Here is a 26954-nt window from a genome sequence, read left to right on the forward strand (position 1 = left end):
ATATTAACATTGTATAATGTTTGTTGGATTATTCTTAGCTTTTAAAGTTTGTTTACTGGGTTGTCCTTTGGACTTGTTTTTGTTCTTTCATGCAATAATTTTTGTGTACTGGGTTATGTCAAAAAAGCGCCATCTAAGTTGGCGACAAAAATGTTTGTTGGGTAATGGTCTCTTGTTTTCAGTGTTGTTTTTTTTTGCGATGTGCGTGGTAGTGCGGTCGGCCGATTTATCAATTTATAAATTCGATTTCGGCCAGAATTGTTAAAGTTTTGAAAAGTATTAGCCAACACGAAAAGCTAAATTGTATGTGTGCGGTATTAAGTGAAAAAGATCTTGCTCCACATCAACCTGTCGAGGTGTACATTTTGCGTGTGTGAGTGTGTGTATCAGCGACTTCCGCCACAGAAACAAACGACAACAAATGAAATCCAAAAAAAGCAACAAAACAACAGGAAAAATAATACAAGCAATTCTTTTTTTGTATGTGTGTGTTTGTGATCATTTGACAGAAGGAGAAAAGCAAAAGAAATAAGTAAAATAAATGGCAGAAGCAGCAGCATCAGCAAAAATATACATATATACTCTTATATGTGCAGAAGGCAAAAGAAATGCGAAGAAAATTGCAAAGTAAAACGAAAGTTTAATTCCAACTACAACTTTCTCAATATATTTAATTATTTTTGTTTGGGATTTCGGCCAGATGCGTTTGTTAAATGATTGCTCCCCGTGTTTATTATTATGGCCTTATTGAATAAACTGTTCTTTCCGTCGGCATCACCAGCAACATCAACAGCACCACCACCATCCGTTGTAGCGTCGGCGTTGTCGTCGGCATCTACGCAAGCAGCGGGAGCGACGCTGACCTCTGCAAACCAGCACCACCAGCAACAAACAGTAAACTCGGCAACAACACAAACAGCAACAGCAGCTACGCTAATTGGTAGCCAAACAACTACAACAACAGCCGGCGTAAAAGCATCGGCAACAACACAACAAACTTCGCGAAATTATCTAAGGTAAGTGCCTAAAAAAAGAAAACTGTTTATTTGCATTCACGTATGTACATACATATGAGTATGCGTGCGTGCCTTTGTTTGTGTTTGTGCATACATGTGTCTGTCATGTGTGTGAGTATCAGTGTGTGTGTCAATAGCAAAACAAAAGCAAAGGTGTGGTAAAGGCAACAGCTGCAAACTGCATTTCTGTTGTTGTCGAGCAGTGTGTGTAGAGTGGGGAGTTGAGGTAAATGTCGAAAAAAGAGGAAGGCAAATGTATGATGAGTTTTACACCTTAATATGAGCTGTTGCTTCCTCTTCTTTGCACCATACGCAAATTGGCCGTAACCCAGCAAACATTTATATATTTGGATTAGCCAGGTCACGTACGCCGTCATTTAAATAGAGTACATATGTATACACAAAGACTAAGTATACAGTAGTCAGGGTATTTTAGACCCAAAAATTGTTTAGACAAATTTACTGATTGTAAGCAATTCGGTTACAAATATGTCTCTAAATTAATATATTCGAACAGTATTGTCATGTGAATGAGTGAGAAGGGTGAGAAATTTCTTCTTTCTTTTTGCAATGCCTCCCCTACACCCCCACGCCCCCCATAGTGCAACAATCAGAATAAGACAACAAACAACCAAACGATAACGCCCCCTCACCCTTTATGTCTCTCTCTCTCTCTCACTCTGTACCTACAATCAAGCTGCGCGCGCAAATAACTGGCACTGTTTCGTATTGCCTTCGTTTTTTTTTTTGGATTCGTGGGGCCATCGTTTGGTTCGATCGGCCGTCTGTGGGCGTTTAAGATAGTGTGTGTGTGTGTGTGTGTGAGGGTCCGTGGGTGATGGGTTTGTGAAACGGGGAAGGGGTAGCAAAGAGGAAGGTGTGTGGTGGGGCATGCGCGGGCACGTCAGGCGCAAATGTAAATAAAAGCGAATCACATGACTTGCTAATCGGCATTTGCGGCCTGCTCTCGTGATTATTATGTCATACAAATTGTTGTTGCTTGTGCCTGTGCCGCTGCCTGCTTACTCTTGCTCTTGTTGTTGCTGCTGCTGCTGTAGCACCATTGTTTTTGTTATTGTTTCTGTTAATTCATTTAATTATTATTTATTACACTATTTAAATTACATATCGTATGCGGCTGCTCCCTGCTTGTGATTCAGGCACTGAATGTGTTTAATAATTGAGCAAATAACTAATAATTATATACTCTGTCAAAATAAGGTTAATATATGTATGTAGCTATATACATACATACGTCTTAAAGCATAATTAATGTGTACTTTTATGTGCTTTTACATCCTTTTCATTATCCCCGATGGAACTACCTTTGTGTATATTTACAAACATATGTATATATATGTCTTGATTCAGTTATACAAAAATCAATCTAGAATCTTCGTAAAGGGTATACAAAGTTCGATGTGCCTCAATTGATGAACATAAACTAAATATCAGTAGCAAATCAGATTTTAGTAACAGTTGGTTGGGATTTAAATCCTTTCTAGAAATTTTAAAAAATGCTCTTACAAAATTAAATTTTCTGTACTTTTAATTTGCATACATATTTTTCGAATAATAAATACATTTTCTTTGTTGCTGCTACTCCCCGTAATCTTTCATTTAACGTTTTATTTTTGTTGCTGGGCCTGTGTTAACTTGATTAGCGCCTCGCCTCGTTAGCTGTCAATAAGACCTGACCGATAAGGGGTAAATAGTCCACAAAAAAAACAAGAAAAGAGCCAACAAATAGCAACGACAACAATAATGAAAAGGTAATAATAAATATAGCATAATGGTGAAATTGTCAGTTTCGAGTGTTCAATTGGCCAATATATACATATACGAAATAAACGGAAGGGTGTATACGTTTTTATGGTTTTGCCTGTCGTTGCCCCTACCAACACCATCACGTGATAGAGATTTTTTTTACTTTTGCTAATTAAGTAAGAGCAGAGGCGAACTCAGCAGCAGCAGCAACAGCATTCAAAGCAGAGCATATATTATTTTGTTTTTGGGGTATTTGTACTTTGTTCACCTTAAACTATTAACCATTAAGGCGTTGACAGGTGTTTATTGTCTAACTATGAGAACCACCCCCTCCCCTGTCATTACCAGCCCAAACGCCCACTTTGCCGCCCTCTCATCGTTTTAACTTTAGACTAGGTCAGGTTTTTGGTTGGTTTTTTTTGCTGTAAAATCGCTCAATCATAAAAAAACAAAACTACAACATTTTATGTGTGTGTGTTTGACAACAAATGAGGAATATATATGAATACTTATAGGATACATATGTATAAATACATATGTGTGATATATTGATAGTATCTCCATATACTCATACCTATACATAATTCTATGTTATGTAGATTCAAAAATGTTCCATAAATTTTGATTTATACGATAAACATATCATATGTATATATATATACTACCTTACCTTAAATTTAGTCGCACAAACGGTGGGTAAATTTCCATGACAAGAAATTCGCTTAAACTGAACGATGAGATACTACTTCTAAAAATACATATACATACATACATATGTGTGTATGTATACATATATTGTTATTCCATTCTTTGTTTATGTGTTTTGTCTGAACCTCACTTATCGTTCATTTCATTCTGTTTGATTTGTCTCTTCCTAGCTGTTTTATTTTTTTTTTTTTATGTCTAAAAGTAGAAGTTAATTTTGCAAAAATAAACATTGATTCAGTAGAACAAAACTTCTTGATTAATTTGTCAAAATTTTTACTGATATTTTAATGCCCAACAAGGTAATATCAGCCCTTCAAAAAGGTTTTATGCCTTCAAATTCCTGCTGTTAGCTTCTTCTGCTCGTTGACCTTTGTGCAGTGGCTAAGTTTACTTAGGTATTGACTAATTTGTATATGTTGATTGAGTGAATCAGTCTAATTCTAAACCTGCTGCTGCCCTGTTGATGGTTGTTGTTGCTGCAATGAATCATGGTCATGTCGTGACCATATTTAGACATTTGCTAGCCATTTGGTCACATGATGGCATAAACAACACCTTAAACTAATTTTTGTTATATTATTATTTATACATTTTTTTGTGTGTTGGGGAATTTCGATATATGTATGTACATATGTATAACCAAAATATGAAACCAAAGACCCCATGAGACGTAAGACGCCAAAAGGCTATAAGGGGATGTCCACCGGGTGAACAGCAGTGAGCGGCGAAGAGCAGTGAGCGGTGAGGAGTGAGGAGGGTTTTTTGATCCTCGGCGTCTACGGTCACACCAGGAGGAGTGACTTGATTTTTTCCAATGGGCACCGCCATCACTAAGAATCGAGCCTTTCACCCGAACACCCGTTCTCTTGCATTTTTTTACGATTTGTTAATCACTTTCAACCCGAACCATTTCCGTGTGTGCCGGTTTACCTGTGAATATTATATAAATAATAAAACCTACATTTAGTTAACCGAAGTTTCTCGTGCGTTTTAATTCACCACTCGCTCACCACAAACTGAAGAAATTGGCACCCGCCAACTCCTTGTATTTCATTTGGATCCTTCCGCCCCCCCACGAACATTGGTCCTTCGAGCCGGATATCCTTCCGCTCCTCCAGCTTGCATCGGCGGAATTCCTGATAAGTACAAAATTTCATTATTCATTTCATTTACATACTACTAAAAGTGTGAGGTTTTCCCGCTTCTCCATAGCGACCTACACACTTTTACATATTGTATGTACATACCTGACCTGTTCCAAGGTTTCATGGTAGTTCCTAATCCTTAGCGTGATTGTCCAACGTTCTCATTTTACATTCCACGATTATCCATTTTCATTTATGTTTTTTTTTCCTCGCACTTGTCCAAATCCACCTTTTTTACATATGCATTCACATGTACATGTAATTTCCACAGCTGTTTGCCAAATCCGCGTAAAAGTTTAAAAAACAAAAAAAAAAAAAAATTATTAAAGTGTTATAAAAAATAGGGAAAAATAAAAATCAAAGTGTTCACCGCGTTTTCTTATGTGTTGGAATAATAATCTTTAATGCCAAACTTATTTCCACACGCGCGTATCTACGTACATACATACATCGTCACCTGTTGATGTACGCGCATATGTACATACATATCCATATACATACAATCCCTTCGCACATTTACCACGACACAAAAAGGCAAAAAAAATATTTTTTTTTTTTTAAATAGCACTTCACGTATGCACCGCGATTTCTTGCGCGTTCGAATTAGGTGCGAAATTAATTTCCTCACGCGCGTCTTTGGATACCGGTGCACTTGCTTACATACGTACATACATACATATGTATATGCTTACATAGTCATACATTGCACATACATATGTACATATCCACAACGCATAATACATTTCGGTGTCGCGCATTGATTTAACACAACCCCACATCCAATTAAATTACAATTACTTACGTTTTTTTTGTTGTTGTGAACAACGCGTGTGCATACATATCTATACTCACCTGTGTACTTATGCATGTACGTACACACATAGATCAAAGCATCTGTCCATATGCATTGATCGGTTGTTTTATTTGCGCACAACACTCGCTTGTTTTTCCGCACAACACTTGTTCTTGGTTTTTCCGCACAACCACAAAAAAAAAATTATTCACATACCACAGGAGACCACCCAAAGGGGAAAGGACGGCCGATATGTTGTGTCCCTACCGTTCAAAGGTCCGAATAGCGTTGACTTGGGCCACTCAAGACCGATCGCGCTGGCTCAATTCCTGCGGAATGAGGCACGCCTTCTCAAGGATCCGGTTCTAAAAACGCAGTACGATGCCATTATTCAAGAATATGAGGAATTGGGTCATATGATTCGGGTGACGCCGCCTCAAGATGGGAAAAACTTCTATCTCCCCCATCATGCGGTGTTTAAGCCCGATAGCACCACCACTAAGGTACGCGTGGTATTTAACGCGTCGAGCCCCTCCACACAAGGCGTCAGCCTCAACGATGTCTTGCACACCGGTCCTACTCTTCAGGCCGACCTCACGCTTCAGGTACTGAAATGGCGGTTCTTTCAATTCGTTTTCAATGCCGACATAACGCAGATGTATCGACAAATCCGAGTCGATCCCAGGCATACCCCCTTTCAGCGGATCCTCTACCGAGACCGCTGCGGCAATATTCAGGATTACGAGTTACAAACTGTCACGTTTGGGGTTAACTGCGCGCCATTCTTGGCGATCCGAGTCCTTTTACAACTGGCACAAGACGTGCAAACGATGTATCCTCAGGCGAGCGAAATCCTTCGGAACTACATGTATGTTGATGATGTCCTTGCCGGCGCTCACACTGAAGCCGACGCTCGTCTCGCCATACGAGAGCTTCAAGCGGTCCTCCAATCTGCGGGATTCCCGCTTCGGAAGTGGACTTCCAATAAGAAGGAAGTACTTCAAGCCATTCCGAGAGAGCACCTGCTGCGAGAGGACTTTCTCGAGCTGGAAGACGCGAGCACCGCAAAAACCTTGGGTATTCGATGGCAAGCTGCTGAGGACGTCTTCTTCTTCACCACAGCGGACCCCCCCCTTGAAGGAGTCGATCTCCAAGAGGCAGGTTCTGTCTCATATCGCTAAGCTCTTCGACCCCGCTGGGTGGCTAGCCCCATTTGTCATCCGAGCGAAGATATTCATGCAGCAAATCTGGCTTACCGAACTGGGCTGGGATGATGCTCTGCCGCCTCTCCTGCTGCAGCAATGGCATGAATTCCTGCAGGATTACCCAGGCCTCAGTCGACTCCGCATTCCCCGTTGGCTAAACACCAGCGATAAGCTCTCGTGGGAGCTTCATGGCTTCTGTGACGCGTCACAGAAAGCGTATGGAGCGGCCCTATATGTGCGGGTTCGGTACGGCAATCAAGTAGACGTCCATTTATTAACGGCTAAGACCCGTGTAGCTCCAGTCAAAACAGTCTCGCTGCCTCGGCTAGAGTTGTGCGGAGCGGTTCTGCTAGCCGATCTCTGGGCGTCGATCGTTCCTGAACTTCCAATCCGACCTGCAACCTCCCAGTTTTGGACCGACTCTACCATCGTGTTGGCTTGGCTCAATAAACCTCCGTGCAGTTGGTCCACCTTCGTGGCCAATCGCGTATCCAGGATCTCCGAAAGCACTAGTGGCCAAAGCTGGTCACATGTGCGCTCCGAGGACAACCCCGCGGATCTGGCGAGCCGTGGAGTCTCCGCGGCCGAGCTATCGGCCAGCAGCCTCTGGTGGCATGGGCCGGACTGGCTCCAGAGAGCCCCCGAGTATTGGCCAACTCCCCATAACGAACTCCCAGACACCCAGCTGGAGCAACGGGTCCAGTGCCACACCACCGCGACCACGCTACTCGAGGACGTCAGCGAACGGTTCTCGAATTATGGTAGGGCTCTACGAGTCATCGCGTACATCCTACGCTTCGCCACCAAGAGGATTTCGACGCCTTCCACGGTTCGCCTCACCAATGACGAACTTCTTTCCGCCGAGCGCGCCTTGATTCGGACCTCTCAGCGGCGGGAATACCTCGCGGAGATACGGGCCCTGGGCGAAGGGCGACCCCTGCCATCATCCAGCACTCTACTCAATCTGAACCCATTTCTCGACCAGCATGGGTTACTCCGCTCCTGCGGACGACTCCGGGCCGCTGAGTCCCTCCGATATGATGAACGTCACCCTATTCTCCTCCCATATAGTACTCATTTCACTCGCCTGCTTGTCGCATTCGCCCACCGCATCACGTTGCATGGCGGCAATCAACTGATGGTGCGGTATTTGCGCACCAAATTCTGGATCCCACGGATAAAGAACATGGTAAAGTCCCACATCAAGGGGTGCAAGGTCTGCATCGTTCATCGTCGACGACTACAGACCCAGATGATGGGTGATCTCCCTCGAGAACGCATCACGTATTCCAGGCCCTTCACCCACACGGGCATTGATTTCGCAGGGCCGTTCGAGATCAAAAATTACACCGGGCGTGCGTGTCTCATAACTAAGGGTTATGTCTGCGTCTTTGTGTGTTTCAGCACGAAGGCAATCCATCTCGAGGCTACCTCCGACCTCACCACTGAAAGATTTCTGGCAGCCTTCTCTCGGTTTGTCGCACGGAGACAATGTCCACAGCGCATTTACTCCGACAACGGCAAAACCTTCGTAGGGGCCTCAAAGGCGCTCGAAAAAGATTTCCTGAACGCCACCAAGCTTGAAATAATGAAGGCATTCCCCCAGCACATCCTATCCTGGCAGTTCATTCCGCCAAGCGCGCCCCACATGGGAGGACTGTGGGAAGCAGGGGTCAAAAGTTTTAAGACCCTGTTTTACAAGTCCTCGTCCACTGTCAAATACACCTTCGAGGAACTTTCCACTCTCCTGTGTAGGATCGAAGCGTGCCTAAACTCCAGGCCAATCTCTCCCATGAGTGAGGACCCAGAGGATCTACTGGCCCTAAGCCCGGGACATTTCCTGATTGGAGGACCACTCTTAGCCATTGCGGAACCGGAAATTCTGGTCGAGCCTATGTCGCTGATCAACCGATGGCAGCGACTAAAGGCAATCCAGCAGGCTTTCTGCCGCCGCTGGAAGAGTGAGTACCTCAAGGAGCTTCACAAACGGAACAAGTGGAAATCACCGACTCGCAGCATCCAGACCGGCGACCTCGTGATCGTGTCCGAAGATCATCTCCCCTCCAACGAGTGGCGCTTAGGGCGAATTGAGCGCACTCTGCCCGGGGCTGACGGCCTCGTCCGAGTGGCTGATGTCACCACCGCGCGTGGGTCTATCCGAAGACCCGTAGCGAAGCTCATTCTGTTGCAAGACAGCAGGAGTCCTGAGTCTAAAACCTTATCGTGACTCCTAATCCCTCTATGTTTCCTCCGAATGTCCTCGTCTCCGTGCATGTTTCTCGTTCCCGTGCATAGACTAATCCACTCCCCCATACGTAATTTCTTTCGTTACAGTTCATTCAGCTCGCCCTTTCATAGCGACATGGCCCCCACGCGTCTGCCGCACCACCGCAGCAAACGAGCTCCACAGGGCACGAACGTGTACCGATGCCGGGTCTGTCGGGGGGTTCATGCACTCCGGCAGTGTCAGCGCTTCCTAAACCTCCGAGGGGAAAAGCGGCTTCGGGCGGTGCTCATCAATAAATATTGTCCCAATTGCTTGGCCCACGAGCATTCATCCGACGCGTGTCGGACTCGCCATGGTTGCCGACGATGCGGGCAAAGGCACCATACCCTGCTCCACATGGCCGACCAACCGCCGAGACGACGTGCCTCCGCCCGGCGTCGCAGCCGATCACCCCCCTCCAGTCGTGCTGCACCCCCGCTACAACCCCGTTCCCGATCATCGTCCGACCGCTCCGCTTCCCCAGAAGGCGCACCCGAGATTTCGTTATCCTCCCTGCTCCACGCCAGGACGACGACTGTCCTGCCCACCGCAGTCCTACGGTTGGGCAATGGCTCGAAATCCTTCGAGACCCGCGTCCTTCTTGATGCGTGTGCGGCTGAGAGCCGCATCAATCTCTCCTTTGCCCGGTCCCTGGGGTTAGCTGTGACCACGGTCGGGGTCGACCAAGCCTGTACGGCCGTCCTCGAGTCGAGGTCCGACAAGACGTTCCGACGGAACGTTATATTCCGGGTCGAAGAGGACTTGCTCATCCGCACTCCCATCCGGGAAGTGGCGGCGCCGGTCGAGAGAAGTTCGCAACCCTGATCCTGGCCGACCCCTACTTCTATCGGCCGGCGTCGGTATCCGTGGTGCTCGGGGCAGACCTCTATCCTGAGGTCATCCAACCAGGCTGTGTGCCCGGTCATAGCGGTACTCCCGCAGCCCAGAGCACCGTGTTCGGATGGGTCGTCTCCGGCTCCTGTGGGATCTAGGCGCTCCAGGACGTTGCCGTCCCCCATCCTTTATATGTCCAGGGTGACAATTGCAACATGTTGCAAGGGGGGCGGTATGTTCACGCCACCGGGTGAACAGCAGTGAGCGGCGAAGAGCAGTGAGCGGTGAGGAGTGAGGAGGGTTTTTTGATCCTCGGCGTCTACGGTCACACCAGGAGGAGTGACTTGATTTTTTCAATGGGCACCGCCATCACTAAGAATCGAGCCTTTCACCCGAACACCCGTTCTCTTGCATTTTTTTTACGATTTGTTAATCACTTTCAACCCGAACCATTTCCGTGTGTGCCGGTTTACCTGTGAATATTATATAAATAATAAAACCTACATTTAGTTAACCGAAGTTTCTCGTGCGTTTTAATTCACCACTCGCTCACCACAAACTGAAGAAATTGGCACCCGCCAACTCCTTGTATTTCATTTGGATCCTTCCGCCCCCCACGAACAGGGGAGGAGTGGCAACGACAAATGGCAAATGGCAAACGGCATCATGTGGCGTTCCTTAACCCAAATTGGCAAGTCATTCGCATTTGTCTGATATCTATACAGATAATATGTATGTATGTATGTATGTATGTTCAAAAAACAAATATATATTTGCGTGTTATTAGCACACTGGTATTAATTCCCGATAAGTTCGGGGATTTTGAGACCAATGCAATATCAATATCAGTAATATCAACACACTAAACCGTCTGCTCCTCCGCCCGAGCTCCCCATTCCCGATTTCTATCTATCGAGCGAATTTTTTTACTATGATTTCAACTGGCAACTTTCACATGATGAAAATACCAAAAAAGAAAAATATCGCCAAATATACGTCAACAGAGTGTAAACACACACACAGACAGGCAGTGTGTGATTTTGAATTAGCACTCGATTGTGGAAAAGCTTCTCTTTAGTCAATTTTAGGCACGTGTGAAACACAATAAGAATAGTTCGAGGGAATGAGGGTCTGAGGGAGTGTGGTTCGGGGGATAGATAGATCTGTTTGATTGCTAATCAAATCAAATCGATAAACCCCCAAGCCATCAACCACAAATCAATCTTCACCTGGCAGCGGCGACGGCCCATAATATAATGAATGATTTCATTTCCAAAAATTTTATTGTAAATTAGAAATTCATTAATAAAATGTTGTGATAACTGAACTGTAAATTGTTCAAGCAAACACTTGTCCCCAGACATCAATCAAAGGGGCAATCAGCGAAGCCGAACGACGACTGGCTGACCACCAGGTGAATAGGTGTGATTTTTTACATGGAATATTATTACGATACAAATTGTTCAATTGCCGCGCCAACATGTCTACGGCCCACACACAACACACACACACACACACACACACACACACACACGCATGTCAAAAGGGCTTTAAAGTATGTGTGTGTAGTGGGTGGGAAGGGGAGGGGGAGTATTTTAAGTTGAAGTCACACTCACTTTCGTGCAAACGAGTCAACAAAAATCAGCACATTTCAAATTTCAATAACGACGCCGCGCCCCACCAAAAGTCATCGACGTCGTACAATGGGCCCAAAACGAGGTAAATTGGAAAGAAAATTTCAAAGAAGAAAAGAAAGTCCTGAGCCCTCTCGCTATGACTTGGTTTGGGGTATGGATGATACTTTAAAATCTTACGACAAGTTTAAAAAATATAAACTAATATAAGAAAAGTAGGAATTCAAGATGTCAAGAATCTGTCATTACAATTCAATATACTTTAGTTAGTATCTTGTCAAAGATTTTGTTATCACATTTTGTCGTCTAGTTGGCCCATGGTGACGACGTCGTTTTTCTTCCATGTGTGAAGAAGACACACACACACACTGAAATCGAGTCCGAGTCAGAGTCGCGTGGTCTACCTGGCCTGGCCCCACCAAGTCATATGAGTGAGTTGTCGCAGCCAGTTTAATGTAGTTGTTGTTATTGTCAGTCAGTCAGTCATTTTGTCTGTCACTCATTATCAGTCAGCAGTTAACAAAATTGCCTTTATTTTTGTTGTTGTTGTTGTTTAAGTTTGTTTTTGACTTTTGCTTTTGTTTTTAATGGAAAAACAAATAATATTACGAATAATGCGCCCCTTTAAGACCTGAGTAAACTTATGGTGATTCTTAGATTTAAGCCAAACCCCCCTCAGTTTTATAATTTAAGGTCTCGAAAAGCTCTATGAATACATGAAGCTCAATTTACCTGCCATGTGAACAAGTGTGTGTGTTTACTGCTTAAAGTAATTAATAAAATAGAATCATATACAATATCTGAATATGCTGAATATACACATATATGTAGGCTTATATATACTTAGTTTAAGATCGGTCTTTCCTTCGGCATGAATCAATTAATGAAGAAAACAAAACAAAAAAACCGAAAATTGGCAAATGAGAATTTCATGATTCCCCTTAAAGGGTTAGATGAGAAAGATCACTTCTTCTACAAGTTTCAATTCTTGAAATGGAGATTGAATCATTTTAATAAAGGAAAAAACATCCACAAGATTGTTTTTGAACGGGAATTAATTACTTACCGAATTAAGATTTCCTTTAAAATGAAATTGAATCATGTTCCCCTTAATGTTTGACCATCCATGAATGGCTGCTAACCAAATATAGTATTTAACTTTAACCTAATGGCTTATGCTAAATATTTTACAATGCGAGACACAGCGAGGTAAAGAAATGAATATGTATACATACATACATACCTATGTATGTATATATTTGAATGTTAAACATTTCGTCACGTTACAACAGATTAATTTATTATTTATGTGTCATTTACGTCTACTTAAAAAATGCTCTTTACATTGCAAAATGCACATTAGTTTTAATACAAAGTTTGCTCAGACATTTGTTAAATGCAAATTTTAAATCTTAAATCATCAAAGCGGAAGTGTTGATTCTGTCACCCAACGAAGACAAATGATCTCACTTAAAATATGACATAGACATAGATGAATCCAGAAAATATTTTCTGGATATATTGTTAATATAACAAGGAGTGTTGCATCGAAATGTCAATATATTTTCAGCATTTCTCTGTAATTTTCGCTGGCGGTAGAGCCGCCGGGCTCTCCCCCATCCTGCGTCCGTTCATGATGACCTACTGCCAATCGATGTCATTTGATCTGATCTAAGCTCTGTAAGGTTGTTTTGGTGGCGCCACAGTGAGAAGAGTGGAAAGAGTACGTCGTGTGGTTTGCCACCTGCCTTAAATGTGTGAGTGTGTGTGTGTGTGTATATTCATTGATCGATTGTGTGTCTCTTCATGAGCAACAGAAGACGTCGACGAAAACGAATGACGACGACGACGACGACAATGATGATGATGATGGTAAAGGTATGCGGGCAAGGGAAAAGAAAAGGCAGCAGTGGGGCAATGCTCAGTGGGTGGGTATTGGGTTGGGAGTAGGAGGGGCGATCAATCGTCGACTGTTTGCATTGGGTCTCAAGTGACAATGACAATCACTTGATGTAGTTGCTTTAGTTGTTTGTCGTCATTTTTTCCCTTTTATTTCACTTCACTTTGCTTTTTGCTCATTATTATGGGGGGCCGACGACTCTTCAGAGTTTTTTTGTTGTTGTTGTTTGTGTGTGATATTTGCCTGATAATTTGTTGCTGTTTTTTATGTTATTATGGCCATTACCTGGCTCACCACTCACCGCTCACTCACTCGCACTATCTATCTTCCCTACCCCCTTTCCGCTCCCAGCAAAAAAAAAAAGAGATTGGCGAACTCGCTTTGAACTTGACATTTGATTTTTGCGCACTCGAAAAAAAAGGTGAAGGTCAAGGTGGCCCAAAACCGATTATCTGATTGTACAAGCAGATTAATATTTATATATATATCTGAACAAATATATGTATATATATACATATATAACTGTTGATAATGATAGTCAATTTGCTGAAGGGGCAGTTGCTGCTGCTGCTGATGCGTCTGCCATTTTCCATTGTCGTCGTTGGCGTCGTTGCTGCGCTGGCAAAGTCAACGTCGGCGTCGACGTCGCGTAGCGTCGCCATCGTCAGTTGGTTTGGGTCATGTGACTTGTTGTATGGAGCAACTGGTTGTTGTTGTCGCTGTTAATTTGCTTTGTTGGAAATCTGTTTTTATTTGCCACGCTCTCTTTCTTTCATTCATATACAAACACAGAGACAAAGAAGCAGAAACACACACATGCACATGAACAGACACAGACTCTGTGTGACTTGGGGAAATGTGGGGGGCAGGGCCTATGAGATGGATAGATTTTTGTTGTTGGTTCTGTAAAACCATTAACAGCTGTTTCCGTTTTTATTTCGCTATTCTGATTTCATTTCATGACGATCAATCGCCCACCACCTCTATCTCCTTCTCTCGCTCTCTCTCTCTCTCTTTTTTTCATACCTCCAATACATATCAATCAGGGCAAATAATTTAAATCCCGCAAGCTAATCAAAACATAATCCCTCCATGATAACAGTTTTGTCAACTGCCAGCCAGCCAGCCAGTCAACCACTTGATTAGCCACTTAAAAGGTAACAAGAACAAAAACAAAAGTACAACGAAAAAAAAAAAACCAACCTCAACCAAATCAATCAAAATTAACTTCACCACAAGAAGAAGCGAGATAGCTGAACGCTTAAGAGTGAGAGTAAGAATAATGGTAAGGGTAATGCTAGTGGGTGGTAATGTGGAGTGGAATCGAGAAGGGGAAAAGTTTCACACAATCAAAAACATATTCTAGAAACAAAAAATTTATATATAGTACATTTTAAATCCTCAATCGGGTTTTCTGGTTTCTTGATTAGCCTTGATAAAACTTTTATTTTCTACATTATTTTCTGGCGTTAAATATTTTGTAGGGGAAAAAACTTGGCGCCTCCGATGCTTGTTCACTTTTATTTCCGTATATATATGTAGTTATTATGCATATTATGGCTCGTTGCCTTGATTTTTGTTTCGAGTACTTTTTATTGAGATGTTGCCCACTGTGTAAGCATTGGCATATGAATATATGTATGTATGTATGTATGTATGTATGTATGTACATATGTATGTGTGTAGAAAGTGGAAGCAAGATAGCCAATGCCAATGCGCAATCTTCAAGTGCCCACACACAGCATACAGCATATCCCCTCTCCACCCACCTCCAAACCCGTCTCGTCCACTCCCCCAGCCATAACACTCACATGTCTATGAATGTTTCTATGTATGTATGTATGTATGTGTGTTTGTACTCGTCTGCATATATTTATGTGTATTTGCTTAATATTTGTTTGTGGTTCGCTTTTTTTTTTTTTTTTTTTTTTGTTTTGCTTGCGTAGCTGCCTGAAAAAAAGCATGTGATCCAAAGAACAAAAAAAAAAAAAGAATAATAACCAACAGCAACAAAATAATAGAATAAATATACAAAATGCCTGAAAATAAGCGCCTGCTGCTGCTGCCTGCCATTTTTGCTGACTGCCGCGATAAGTCGTCAACTTAGCATTCGTTCGATAATTATTTGTTGCTCTCGGACGACTCTCAGTATTGATCTCTTGACCAGGTCAGCAGCTAATAGCCACCACCAGACCCCCACCATTTGCCCGGTCCCCCTCCCCCCGATCCTCTAGCCCCCTCGGCGTTCTCCAAATCCAACCAACCAACCAAGTCAGCAGATATTTTGCTATCAAAGTCCATTGCCATATTTTTATAGTCTCTTTCAGGTTTTTGTGGCTTTTGTGGCGTTTTTTTGTTGTTTTGTTGTTTTTGTTTCTGTTTTGTGGTGAGGACGTGAGAAAGGGAAAGTTATAGATAAGGGCAACAAGTAACACTTTACCCATAAGTATGATAAAGAATCCAACAATTAAGCATGAAAGAGCAAACAAACAAATGTGAATATACATATTAAATAAACTAAATAAAGTACATACATACATACATATATACATTTGAACATACATATATTTACATACATTAAGTTCTCAATCAATTGCTGCAAAAATCATTGTTAAACAAATTATTTTAATGGACCTTAATATGAAGAGCTCGGGATCTGCAAACTGAATTCAATTGATTTTTTTGGGGGGCTATGCGAACTACTAACAAATGTGACACCAATTTATTTATGGGCATATATGTATGTATAGTATATGTATGTATGTATATGTATGTATATTTGTAGACAAAAATACATTTAAACGTTGCTCTTACTCTAAGTAACTAAAAAACTTCAAATAAACAATAAACTCGAAATAAAATGAATGAATCTGTTGAAGCAAATGAATATATAATCGAAACGAATCAGAGTTTGAGCACTCTGAGTAATTACAGTTTTGTAATTAATGTGAGTGTCTATGAGTATTTGAATAGCTTTGTTAACTTTAGAAGATATGTCTATGTACATATGTATCTCTTCCCTGTGTAACGATCGATAAGCTCTTTCATCAATCGAAGTCATTGTGCACACTTTATAACTCTAATTGGACCCTGACCCTTTTCCTTTTTTCGTTTAATAAACAAACTCTTTATTTGTTTGGTTTTTTTTTTTTGAATTTAATTTATCTATATATCTATTCCGTTATGACATTTTTCTTTCTTTCTTTTTTTGGGTTTTGTGTCAACAATTCAACTAACTAATCCATCAAAAAAACATTAATTGTTGAGGGGAATTTGTGATATATGCGTTTTTTTTCTTTCTGTTAAACAAAATATTAGCACATCAGTCTTTGACAAGTCTTTTAGGCCACATGATGCTCGCGAGCGAGCCAGCCAGCTAGCCGGCAGGCAGTCAGCCAGACAGCCAAACAGCCAGCCAGCTGGACGACGACAATCATGTGAGTTCTCCACATATTGGATGTATGTACATATGTGCGACGTTCCGTGCCCATGTCTCCCATATCCCATAATGGGGATCGTCATTCAGTCAGTCGGTTGTATTATCTACATAAATACATTCTACATAACTGAGTGTCGTCGTCGTTTGCTGTCGTTGTTGTTGTTGTTGGTTGTATGTACATATATATCGATTGCCAAGTTATTATTATTATAATGCATATGGGGCGAGAGAGTCGAGTCGAGAGTCAAGCCAGCCAGTCCGTTCCACTTGCCGACTAGCAGCAGCTAGGCACGGGACCAGACCGGATCGGTTATTTGGGGACCCGCGCGCGCGAAACCGATACCGAAACCGAGGAGAGGCAGAGTAGTCGCTCGTCATTTTGTGCCTGCCTTGAACTTCATTTGGCGTCTAGCATCGTAGCCATAAAGATATATCGGACGCATTGTCGTTATAGTCGTTCTCGTTGTCGTTGTCGTCTTCGTCGCGTCCAACTAACTGTAAATGAAATTACACAAAGTTAAATTAAAAACAAAACAAAAATATCAAGCAGAACCAGCAGCAGCAGCAGAACTGTAACTGTAATTGTAACAGTTAACTGCAAACTTGAAAAATTCCAAAATTAGTTGTTTGTCGCATGCCTACGTTGCCGTTTAAATACAAGTAAGCCAATAGCTAGACACTAAGCCACATGGGCTCATGTTGGCCAGGCAGGCAGGCTTGGCCCAATTACTCCCCTCTCTCTCTCTCTCTCTGTCTCTTCTCACTCCCCATCTGTCGCACTCTCTTAATGCCAACTACAAACGGAATTACCGCGCCGCCAAGTCCAAGTCTTGGAGGAATTACAAGCCAAATAAATTCAACCGGACAACACACTCGTGATCAACGTCGTCTCCCGTCTCTCGACTCCGTCTTCTTCTTCTGTGTCGTCTAATCTTTACCGTTTCTTATGCGTGTGTGTATGGCGTTGTGTCTGTGTCGTCTCTCTCTCTCTCTCTCCCCATTACAAAACCACCATAGAGTAAAAAAAAGTTCCCCTTTACCACCTGGCGTTATCGGCATATTGACCATAAAACATTTATAAAGCTCTAAAAAGAACTTCATCATCATCAGCAGCAGCAGCAGCAGAAGCACCACCACCACCCACCAATAATAGCTCCACCATCTGCACTGCCGAGTGGAGGAGCTACTCAATCGAAAGTCAATTAGCTCCCAAAAATAACACAAGAACTGTTTAATTATAGCAGAGCATTCAATTTTTTAGCACTACTTATGGATAAGCACATCAACCATCCACTCCACCCTCTTTAGCCCCCTCTCCCACCATCGATCAATTCATAAACCTATTAAAAATCAATTAGCTGGAAATCTCTGTTAGAGAGCTAAAAGCAGCTAAAAATCTCAAGTGTGGGAAGAAGTATCAAACAAAAGTTTGATAAGAAGAAAAGTACGAAAAAGGTGAAGCGGGGGTGGTATATAACTGTATGGGACTGGGGGGTGATAAAAGGAGTCCACAGGCAGAGATCAATCAACAACAAAAAAAAAAAAAAAAAAAACAAAACACAATAAGAAAGAAGAGCAACTCTGTTGGAAGGGGTGATGCGGGTTGTGAAGTGTCACACACTTGTCAAATATTCCTTGACCTGGCCTAGTTTGATTTGTTCCAAATTTCGGTTGATTGAATTATAACACCAAGACCATCGACCTTATCGCCTCTTTTTTGGGCTGTAAAACATTTCAAAGTCTTTTGCTCACTCACTCATTGCTGCGGGACATGGCTAAGCGAATTGACTGAGTGACTAACTGAGTGACTGATTGAGTGACTAATCAATTGTCACGTGCCAAGTGTTGCTTACATTCCCTGGGTCCCCCTGCCTCCCTCACCATTACTATCTCTAGATATGTATGTAAAAGCAGCCAATTGGCGAATAACAATGGATATAAAAAGAGATCAAGTCCTCTATGTAGACCTAGTCGGTATGTGTCTATCATGATGATCATCATCATTATCATCAAGAGCAATTGCCACTTGGTGAATGAATGAATCTCAAAGCATTTTACAGAGAGGAGATTCAATGATATTTGTTGCAATAATCACGTGCCGCTTGCGTATAGAAATGGTTTATTTTTGGAAAATTGCAATGCCAAAAAAAAAAAAAAAACAAATCTCCTTGAAATTTACCAGAAATCAGTCAAGTTACAATTTGTGTAAATCGAACAATTTTTGAAAATTTTTCAAACTTTTAACTCTCTTTGATTCTGTAAATATGAATTCTCAGAATTTAGATTTTCAATTTCGATGGGTTTCGTTGGGCGCGAATAATAAAAATATTATTATAATATGTAAAACTATTCACACTTTCAATTTATGTAAATAAAGTCCTTTACATATACATACATGTATAGTACATATATTAACCATTAATTGATGTCATCAATCTCTTTGTTATGCATTTGGTTGTTTTCATACGTAATTCAAGGTGATTTGAAATTACTTTTCTATGTGAATACAGTAGAGTGACGCATCTAAATCTTTTGGTAGTTTTGCCAAATAAATGATCTTTATTTAACCAGTTGATTGTCATGCTATTTGTGGATGAACCGAAACTGTTTTGCTTACATACAAAATGGTATGTAAAAAGAAACAAGAGAAAGACAAGGAGAGCGAGAGGGAGGGAGAGAGACAGAGAGAGAATACGTGTGTGGGTGCGGAAGTGTGCCAAAAATGATTTTGCCTCATTTAAAACCATCATCATATTGTCTCATGCTTCAAATGTGTTTCCTTCCTTCCTTTACAGCCACTTCCCCTTTGAGGGCAGCCAGGTGCGAATATTGCTTTATAAGGATGGTGATAGTCGTCGATTGTTATTCGATTCGCATGCCCTGCAGAAGGTGATACACAAGGATTCATCGTCTTCAACATCATCCAGCAAGTTCCTCAAGAATGATAAATATTCATCCACAACATCGTCGCAGCAGAATGGCAAGATCCAAGCCAAGGCAGCAGCAGCAGCAGCACATTCCAATCAGAATAACAGCAACAACTACATTGAAGTGTGCCCCGAATATGGTTACAAGGTAAGACACGACAACTCAATGGGTGTGTGGAATCTCTTTATTAACATCTGTTCTTGCTTGCAGCACAATCGACCCAATGGTACGGATATTACCCCCTTGGGTGAGATGGTATTTGGATCATTGCCCATGTCATTCTGTGGAACCGCTTTGAAGGTTCATTGGCTGGCCAAACCATCAAGAATCCTTTGCTCTCAGGTGTTTTTAACGCCAACCGCCAGTAATGGAGTGGGTGGAGCTGGGGTGGGGGGAACCAGTGCTGGTCACTCACCATATTCAACGCTTTCAATGAACAGTTTGGCAACGCCCCGCAGTTCCATTTGCAGTGAATTGGGTTCCATGGATGGCCTATCAATGAACTCCTTCTCCATGCCATTCAGTGTCAGTGTGGGTCGACAGATGAGTCTAACACCACCCTTGGATGTGCCGTCGTTGGATCAGCAATCGCTTTCGATTAACTCATCGTCACAGGATAGCAGCAGTGGACCACGTTACTCATCGACCTATAGCAATGCCACCGATTCGGGTTATTCGGCCAATGCTAGCGGCGATCAGTGGTCATATCAGTATTCATCTACACGCAGCAGCCTGGGCAGTGTACTCTCGTCCTCGGATCAATCTCAGTCGGCAGCGGATGCCATGCGGAAGCTTAGCATGGATTCGGCTGTCTACTATGCCACAGGCTCACCCCATTTGGATGAGTTTGCCAGTGATGGTTGCCTGCAGCGTCGAATCTCGCGCAATTTGCGCACTTCCTTTGAAAATGAGCATTCCAAGAATGATTTCATCGGCTTTCTCAGTGATAATTATGGTCCCAGTGGTGTCGGGGGCGGTGGGAATGGCGGCGGCAGTGAAGGAAGTAGCATGGCTCCACCTCAATATAGACGTGCCAGCTATTCGGCGAATGAATCGCGTAGTAATCCCGAAATTGGTCGTCGTCAGGCCAATCTAAGACGTCGTGCCAAATTGGGACTGGCCGTTTGCATTACGATGAGTGAATCTTTTGAAGAGGAAATGGAACTTTTTTGTAGCGAGCACATTGCTCTATTAGAATCCATGTTGAGCCGTCTGAGAGCTAGCACAGAGCATGCCTATATCAACCATAAAAACTTTTTACAAGTAAGCCACAACGATGAACCCGAACCCATTGAACTCTATGTAATCTATTCACTTTCGTGCAGATAATGTTTCAGGCTTGGCAGGATACACAACAATGGTTTAACGATCTCTTCACAGCTCCACGGATCAAGACACCCGTTTGGCTGAGCATCACTACCAGTGGCAGCAAATACTCAAAGACAGTGGCCGAACGTTTTATTAAAGAGCTATGCGATCTGCTTGCCTTTGCCGACACCAAGGACTCCAATTTGTAAGTAAACAGAAAAAGGATTATAAATTAATAGAAATGAACGATCTCGATGCATTTGCAGTTTCATCAGCACCATGTTGACGGGCATATTAACATATCATCTCGGCTGGGTGGCTACTGTGTCTGCTTTCAATAGTTCCAGTTCAAGGAGATCAGCGGCCAGTTCGGCTGCAATTGAGAGGCGTGCCAAGTTGCTGCAGGTATCCCAGAAGCATCCGTATAATGCCTTGTGGGCCCAATTGGGCGATCTGTATGGTGCCATCGGCATGCCCACCAAGCTGGCTAGGACTATTATCTATGGAACTGAGAAATTATGGGTGGAGAAGCTATTAAATGTTCTAACCTATTTCATACGCTGCAGCGAAGTGAGACGAGCAGCCAAAAGAGAGGACTTCAACAAGGAAATCATCAATGAGTTGGTCAATCAGAGTCAAAATCAGGAAAGGCAACACAAATCCTCACCATCGCAACTAAGGCGGACAGGTGGTGGATTGAGTCGCACGGCCACCTGCAAACAGAATCTAAACGCCATTGTGGATGATGCCGATGATGATGAGCTACGTAGCTGTTGCGGCCCAGAGGACGAGGTTGAGGATGATGAGCTTTTGCATAGACAGAACAGTCTGGAAGACACGGTGGACAGCGATGGCATGCAGACCTTGAAGAAAAAATGAAATTCCCACTGTGCTGGCCTTTCGTGATTCGCATTTTGTGCAGCAGGAATTGCGTATTGGTAACTATCTCATGGACACGGGCATTGAGAAGAAAACTCTGCTGGCACGTCAAGCTCAGCAATACTTTCGCACGGGGAAGGATGGCCGCATACGGTTGACTGTTACGACGCCGGATAATGTCGAGATGTGCATGGAGGATGAATCGAATGGTACCGGATCAGTGGGCACTGGTGGCAGCATCGATGACAATGCCATCGAGGCATTGGAATTTGATGATGTCGCTGAACCACCACCGACTACAGGGAAAAAGAGCTTCTTTTGGAATATGGGAGCTGGTGTAAAGGAGGGTTTGAGTCTCAGCGATTTAATGAAATTGCAACAGGGCGTAAAGATAATCAATCGCAAGATGGATCGGCGATGTAGTAGTTTCTCCGTCGATGGGAATCCACCATCTCCCCATAAATTAGGCGACGGCAAGGGCGGGATTGTAGGGATTGGCGAATTTGAGGCCCTAACCTCGGAAAGACGTGCCTCTCATTTGTCTCTATCCGATCTTATCACACAGAATAGTATGGGTAAATCGGGTCGCATGACCTGGGGCATTGAACCCATCAAAGAGAATGTCAGTCTGGAGGAGCAAATTCATTTTGATCTCTGCCATAAGCTTATCGAACGAGAGCATGGCATTTGCCGGCAAACATCATCGACAGACAATGGCAACGGGGTTGTCTTTGTGCTCGGTGAGAATGAGCCGCTGATTAACATTAAGAAGAGCAATGAAGATCTCTCCGAACATGAAGTGAAGCATCCCCCGTCTTTGCCCATGCTATGCGCCCTTCATCAGCGTACCCACGACAATGCCAAAAAGCATTCGGGCATGAAATTCAATTTCGAGCAGTATCCCCAAATAGCCACCAATTATATGAAGAGCAAGAATTTACACATGTCCAATTATGATCTGCTAATGGATAAGGCAACTAAATTGGAGGCCAGCGAAGCAGCGGCTCTAAAAACAAGCGACAGCGCAGTTACCCTTCAGCATCCTGATTTGGCCACCAGTAGCAGCAGTTCCATGCCCACTTTAGCCGGAACTCCAGCAGCGGCTTTGACGACCAGTGAGCGGTGTGTAGTCTGCTCGAGCGGTGGTCTAAGCTCCGGTGGCACTTATCAGACACCATCAAATGCCACTGAATTGGAATTCGAAACGGATGACATGCACTGCCATAATCCGCAGAGCAGCAACAGCAGCGGCTCAAAAATGCTTCAGCCCGTCAATTCGGCTGCCTCAATTGACACCTTAAAATCGGCACCGGAGCCACAAGTGGCAAACACTACTACCACAGTTTCCACCAACATCTCGAATAGTAACGTGCAACCGAACTATTTGAGGAAACAGCAGCCAAAGCGTGTGCCATCGGGACGCAGTTCTGTGTCATCGGTGGCTGCCAAGTGTGCAGCAGTCAATGAAGCCCAACAATTGCTTAAACTGCCAGTGCCAGGGATCAAAGAGTTGCCGCAAGAAGACGAGCCGCCTGGAGATCAAGTGAGAGCTGGTTTCATTCCCTCGCTAATGTTGAGCGTTAGCGATCACTATGTCTCCGATATGGTTTTGCAAGTAAGTTTTGAAATTATCGCTATATCTGGGGTTAGTTACTAAATAAATCTCCATTCTTATTATTACAGGGCACCTGTGCTCCACCCAATAAATGGGAAACCAATTTACGTGACGATCTTGCGCTGGCCGCGCGTTCGGCATCGCTTATTTCGCAGCCAGCTGAGAATATAGCCATTGTGGCCGATATGGACAAGTGCGATGTACGTTTGATCTCCTCCCAGGCGCAGCAATTCCCCTATGCTGGAGGTCAAAGTGAACCGGTGGGCATGTCACAGCTGGTATCCAGCATGTTGGAAACTGTACAGGCCATGCATGCCGGCGGTATACCACCCTATGAGGTAAATAATAACGAAAGTTTTTATGTTTTCAAATTCTTAATCTCCTTCAACTTCTTTCTCATTTCTAAAATAGTGTCTCTCCTATTTGGAATCAAAGTTACAGGAGATTTATTTGCACTCGGAAACTTTGGCTGCGTTTTTATTGGAAACCGATCATTGCCGCTTGAGTGATATAACCAAATCGCTGCAGCTCTCTGAAAATGATGTGCCCCTGCTGTTATCCATTGCCTTTATACATACACCAAAAATAAGTCGCAAATGTGGCATAAGTTTTAGATGACAAATCCTTTGATGCTACACACAGAGGACAGGGATAGTAAATAAGGACAGGGATAGGAACAGGGACCAATAACCACAAACCAGAGAACAGGACAACAACACAATCAATCAATGAAATAATCTATAACCAATTAGGATCGACGACCATTGCCAATATTTTTCATATTTCATTCATTATCATCATAATTAGTCCAAACGCGATGAAAGAACGCAAGAAAAAAAAGTAAAACAAGAAAGAAGGGAAACAAATACTCCAGCGAATTTGCATATTTCACTGAATTTGTGATAATTTATATATATATATTGTACATACATAATACATATATATCTATGTATATAAATTTTAGCCTATATTAAGGGTACACCAAAACCAATCCAATCCAATCATTCAAATACTTAGACTCATCAAATCTCCAATCATAAATTAGACGCACATCCATTAGGATTTATCATCTAATCGCAATCATATGAAGAAGTATTGTAAATTATTTGATTTAGTTATAGTTTTTTGGGGCTAAGCAGCGCCACTCGAAAGACTCGCGTCTTTTCACCACCCCCAACCCAACCGCTGTCCACCACCACCATCTGATATCTGCTGATATCACCAAGCGAAGTGTGTGAGAGGTTTGCGGCTTGGCGGCGGGTGGGTTGGGTACTGGCTGGCTGGCCACGTTTTCTTGCTTCTTTGTTGTTCTCTTTTCCTCATCTATTTCTTTTCTTTTTTTTTTTTTACTTAGGTTTAGTAATTTATGATAGCCATAATCTAATATTAGATTTAATTGTACGCAAACAACTACAATGCATATATCAATAATTAGCAATATAATGTAATTTATAAACACATTCGAGGAGAATCAACTAATTAACTTTACACAAGCAAGCAAACTAAAAAGGAAATTATAAGCAATATGGAAAACATTTGTATACTTTTTGAGAAAAAAAAAAAAAACAAAACAAAAACAATCAATGAAACCTACAACAAAAATGTCAAGTGCAATTGTGTTTTCTTCTCGCATTATTGAATGATGCTAATGGTTCACCGTCGAGACTGGCACGACAAAGTGATAAACAAAATTTGGGTTGATAATACTTGGACTTTTTGTGTCCCAATTAAAGTTGCGATTTTTTATAAAATGATTAACATGTCTGTGGATTTAATCAGCTAAAGTTTATCATATAAGTGGAGTGGAGATATATAGCCCATTCCGCTCTTCAGGAAGCTGGGCTTGAAATTCTGTTAGTAATAGTCGACGCGGCTCATCAAGGACTACAAACTGACAAAAGATCATCCTAATCGATCCCGAAATGTCCGAGTTCATTATATGCTTAAATGCAGATCGATGGTCCTGATCCTGGAGGCTCCAAAAAAGGATGGCGAAATCGCTCAATGTCCTGCCGAGATATGGCCTCGAGAAAATTATCCTTTTTTCGTTTTTTAGCTCTAGAATCCACAAATCCTGGCGCAGGACGAAAGGACATGATTTCCTAGAAAGTCCTTGACGATCTCTATCGATTGGCATCAAAAAAACTTGGGGTCGTCTAAGGATGCAGGACATGAAATTTTCTGAAAAGGACCTTTTTTTCCAGATATTTAAAGGACATTCCAGGACATGGTAATGTCAGTCGACGCGCATGAGCAAGGACTTCCATCTGGCCCAAGGACATCCCGCTCATCCTTAAAACTGCCGAGTTATTAGCACCTTTCTGTTTTTTGACTTGTAATATTTTCCAAGTCCCAAATTTAATGCAATTTTTTCTAAGTTCCAAATTAAAGCAAGGGATTAAAAAATCTTGAGAAAACTACAAAATCCTTAATATCTCAGCTCTCCGCAGGACTATCGGGATGTCCTTTGCAGCAACAGCAGTTCTCAACGACTGGAATGTTTTCCCACCACTTTCGTCCTGATCCTTCAAAGGACTCCCGAGATATTTCCCATTTTGTCATAATTAAAAAAGTCCTTTTATCTCAGCTCCCAAAAGGACATTCCAGGATCTGATAGTGTCAGTCGATGCGGATCAACAAGGACTACAATCTGACCAAAGGACATACTGATCGTCCTTGAAATGACCGAGTTATAAGGACATTTGTAGTTTTTTGTCACTTTTTTGGCATTTTTCTGACCTCCCCCCTTACAAAAATTCGACCAATATTTTTGGAAGGATATTGAAAATCCTTGAATGCAGATCGATAGTCCTGATCCTGGAGGCTCCAAAAGGATGTCCTGGCGAAATCGCTCAATGTCCTGCCGAGATATGGCCTTGAGAAAATTATCCTTTTTTCGTTTTTTAGCTCTAGAATCCACAAATCCTGGCGCAGGACGAAAGGACATGATTTCCTAGAAAGTCCTTGACGATCTCTATCGATTGGCATCAAAAAAACTTGGGGTCGTCTAAGGATGCAGGACATGAAATTTTCTGAAAAGGACCTTTTTTTCCAGATATTTAAAGGACATTCCAGGACATGGTAATGTCAGTCGACGCGCATGAGCAAGGACTTCCATCTGGCCCAAGGACATCCCGCTCATCCTTAAAACTGCCGAGTTATTAGCACCTTTCTGTTTTTTGACTTGTAATTTTTTCCAAGTCCCAAATTTAATGCAATTTTTTCTAAGTTCCAAATTAAAGCAAGGGATTAAAAAATCTTGAGAAAACTACAAAATCCTTAATATCTCAGCTCTCCGCAGGACTATCGGGATGTCCTTTGCAGCAACAGCAGTTCTCAACGACTGGAATGTTTTCCCACCACTTTCGTCCTGATCCTTCAAAGGACTCCCGAGATATTTCCCATTTTGTCATAATTAAAAAAAGTCCTTTTATCTCAGCTCCCAAAAGGACATTCCAGGATCTGATAGTGTCAGTCGATGCGGATCAACAAGGACTACAATCTGACCAAAGGACAT

At 42.6% G+C, this 26954-nt stretch overlaps 1 protein-coding gene and 2 long non-coding RNA genes across 3 annotated transcripts; 2 read left to right on the forward strand and 1 right to left on the reverse strand.

The window, feature by feature from the left end:
* The first annotated feature begins 177 nt into the window (after positions 1-177).
* Positions 178-25045, forward strand: LOC137574759 (folliculin-interacting protein 1). Its single transcript, XM_068287171.1, is given in 8 exon segments — positions 178-1016; positions 19503-19782; positions 19846-20898; positions 20961-21148; positions 21210-21813; positions 21815-23437; positions 23506-23775; positions 23849-25045. Coding segments are annotated over 8 exon segments (4503 nt in total). The 5' UTR covers positions 178-738; the 3' UTR covers positions 24056-25045.
* On the forward strand, positions 4053-10253 carry LOC137574761 (uncharacterized). Its single transcript, XR_011032047.1, has 2 exons — positions 4053-4634; positions 8969-10253. It is a non-coding gene; the product is annotated as an uncharacterized lncRNA (long non-coding RNA).
* On the reverse strand, positions 4374-4964 carry LOC137574760 (uncharacterized). The gene is made up of 3 exons (XR_011032046.1): positions 4739-4964; positions 4502-4627; positions 4374-4421 (listed from the first exon to the last, which is right to left on the reverse strand). It is a non-coding gene; the product is annotated as an uncharacterized lncRNA (long non-coding RNA).
* Positions 25046-26954: the final 1909 nt, after the last annotated feature.

This window comes from Drosophila tropicalis, unplaced genomic scaffold (genome assembly GCF_018151085.1).
Source record: "Drosophila tropicalis isolate 14030-0801.00 unplaced genomic scaffold, ASM1815108v1 contig_463, whole genome shotgun sequence".
Lineage (NCBI taxonomy): Eukaryota > Metazoa > Arthropoda > Insecta > Diptera > Drosophilidae > Drosophila > Drosophila tropicalis.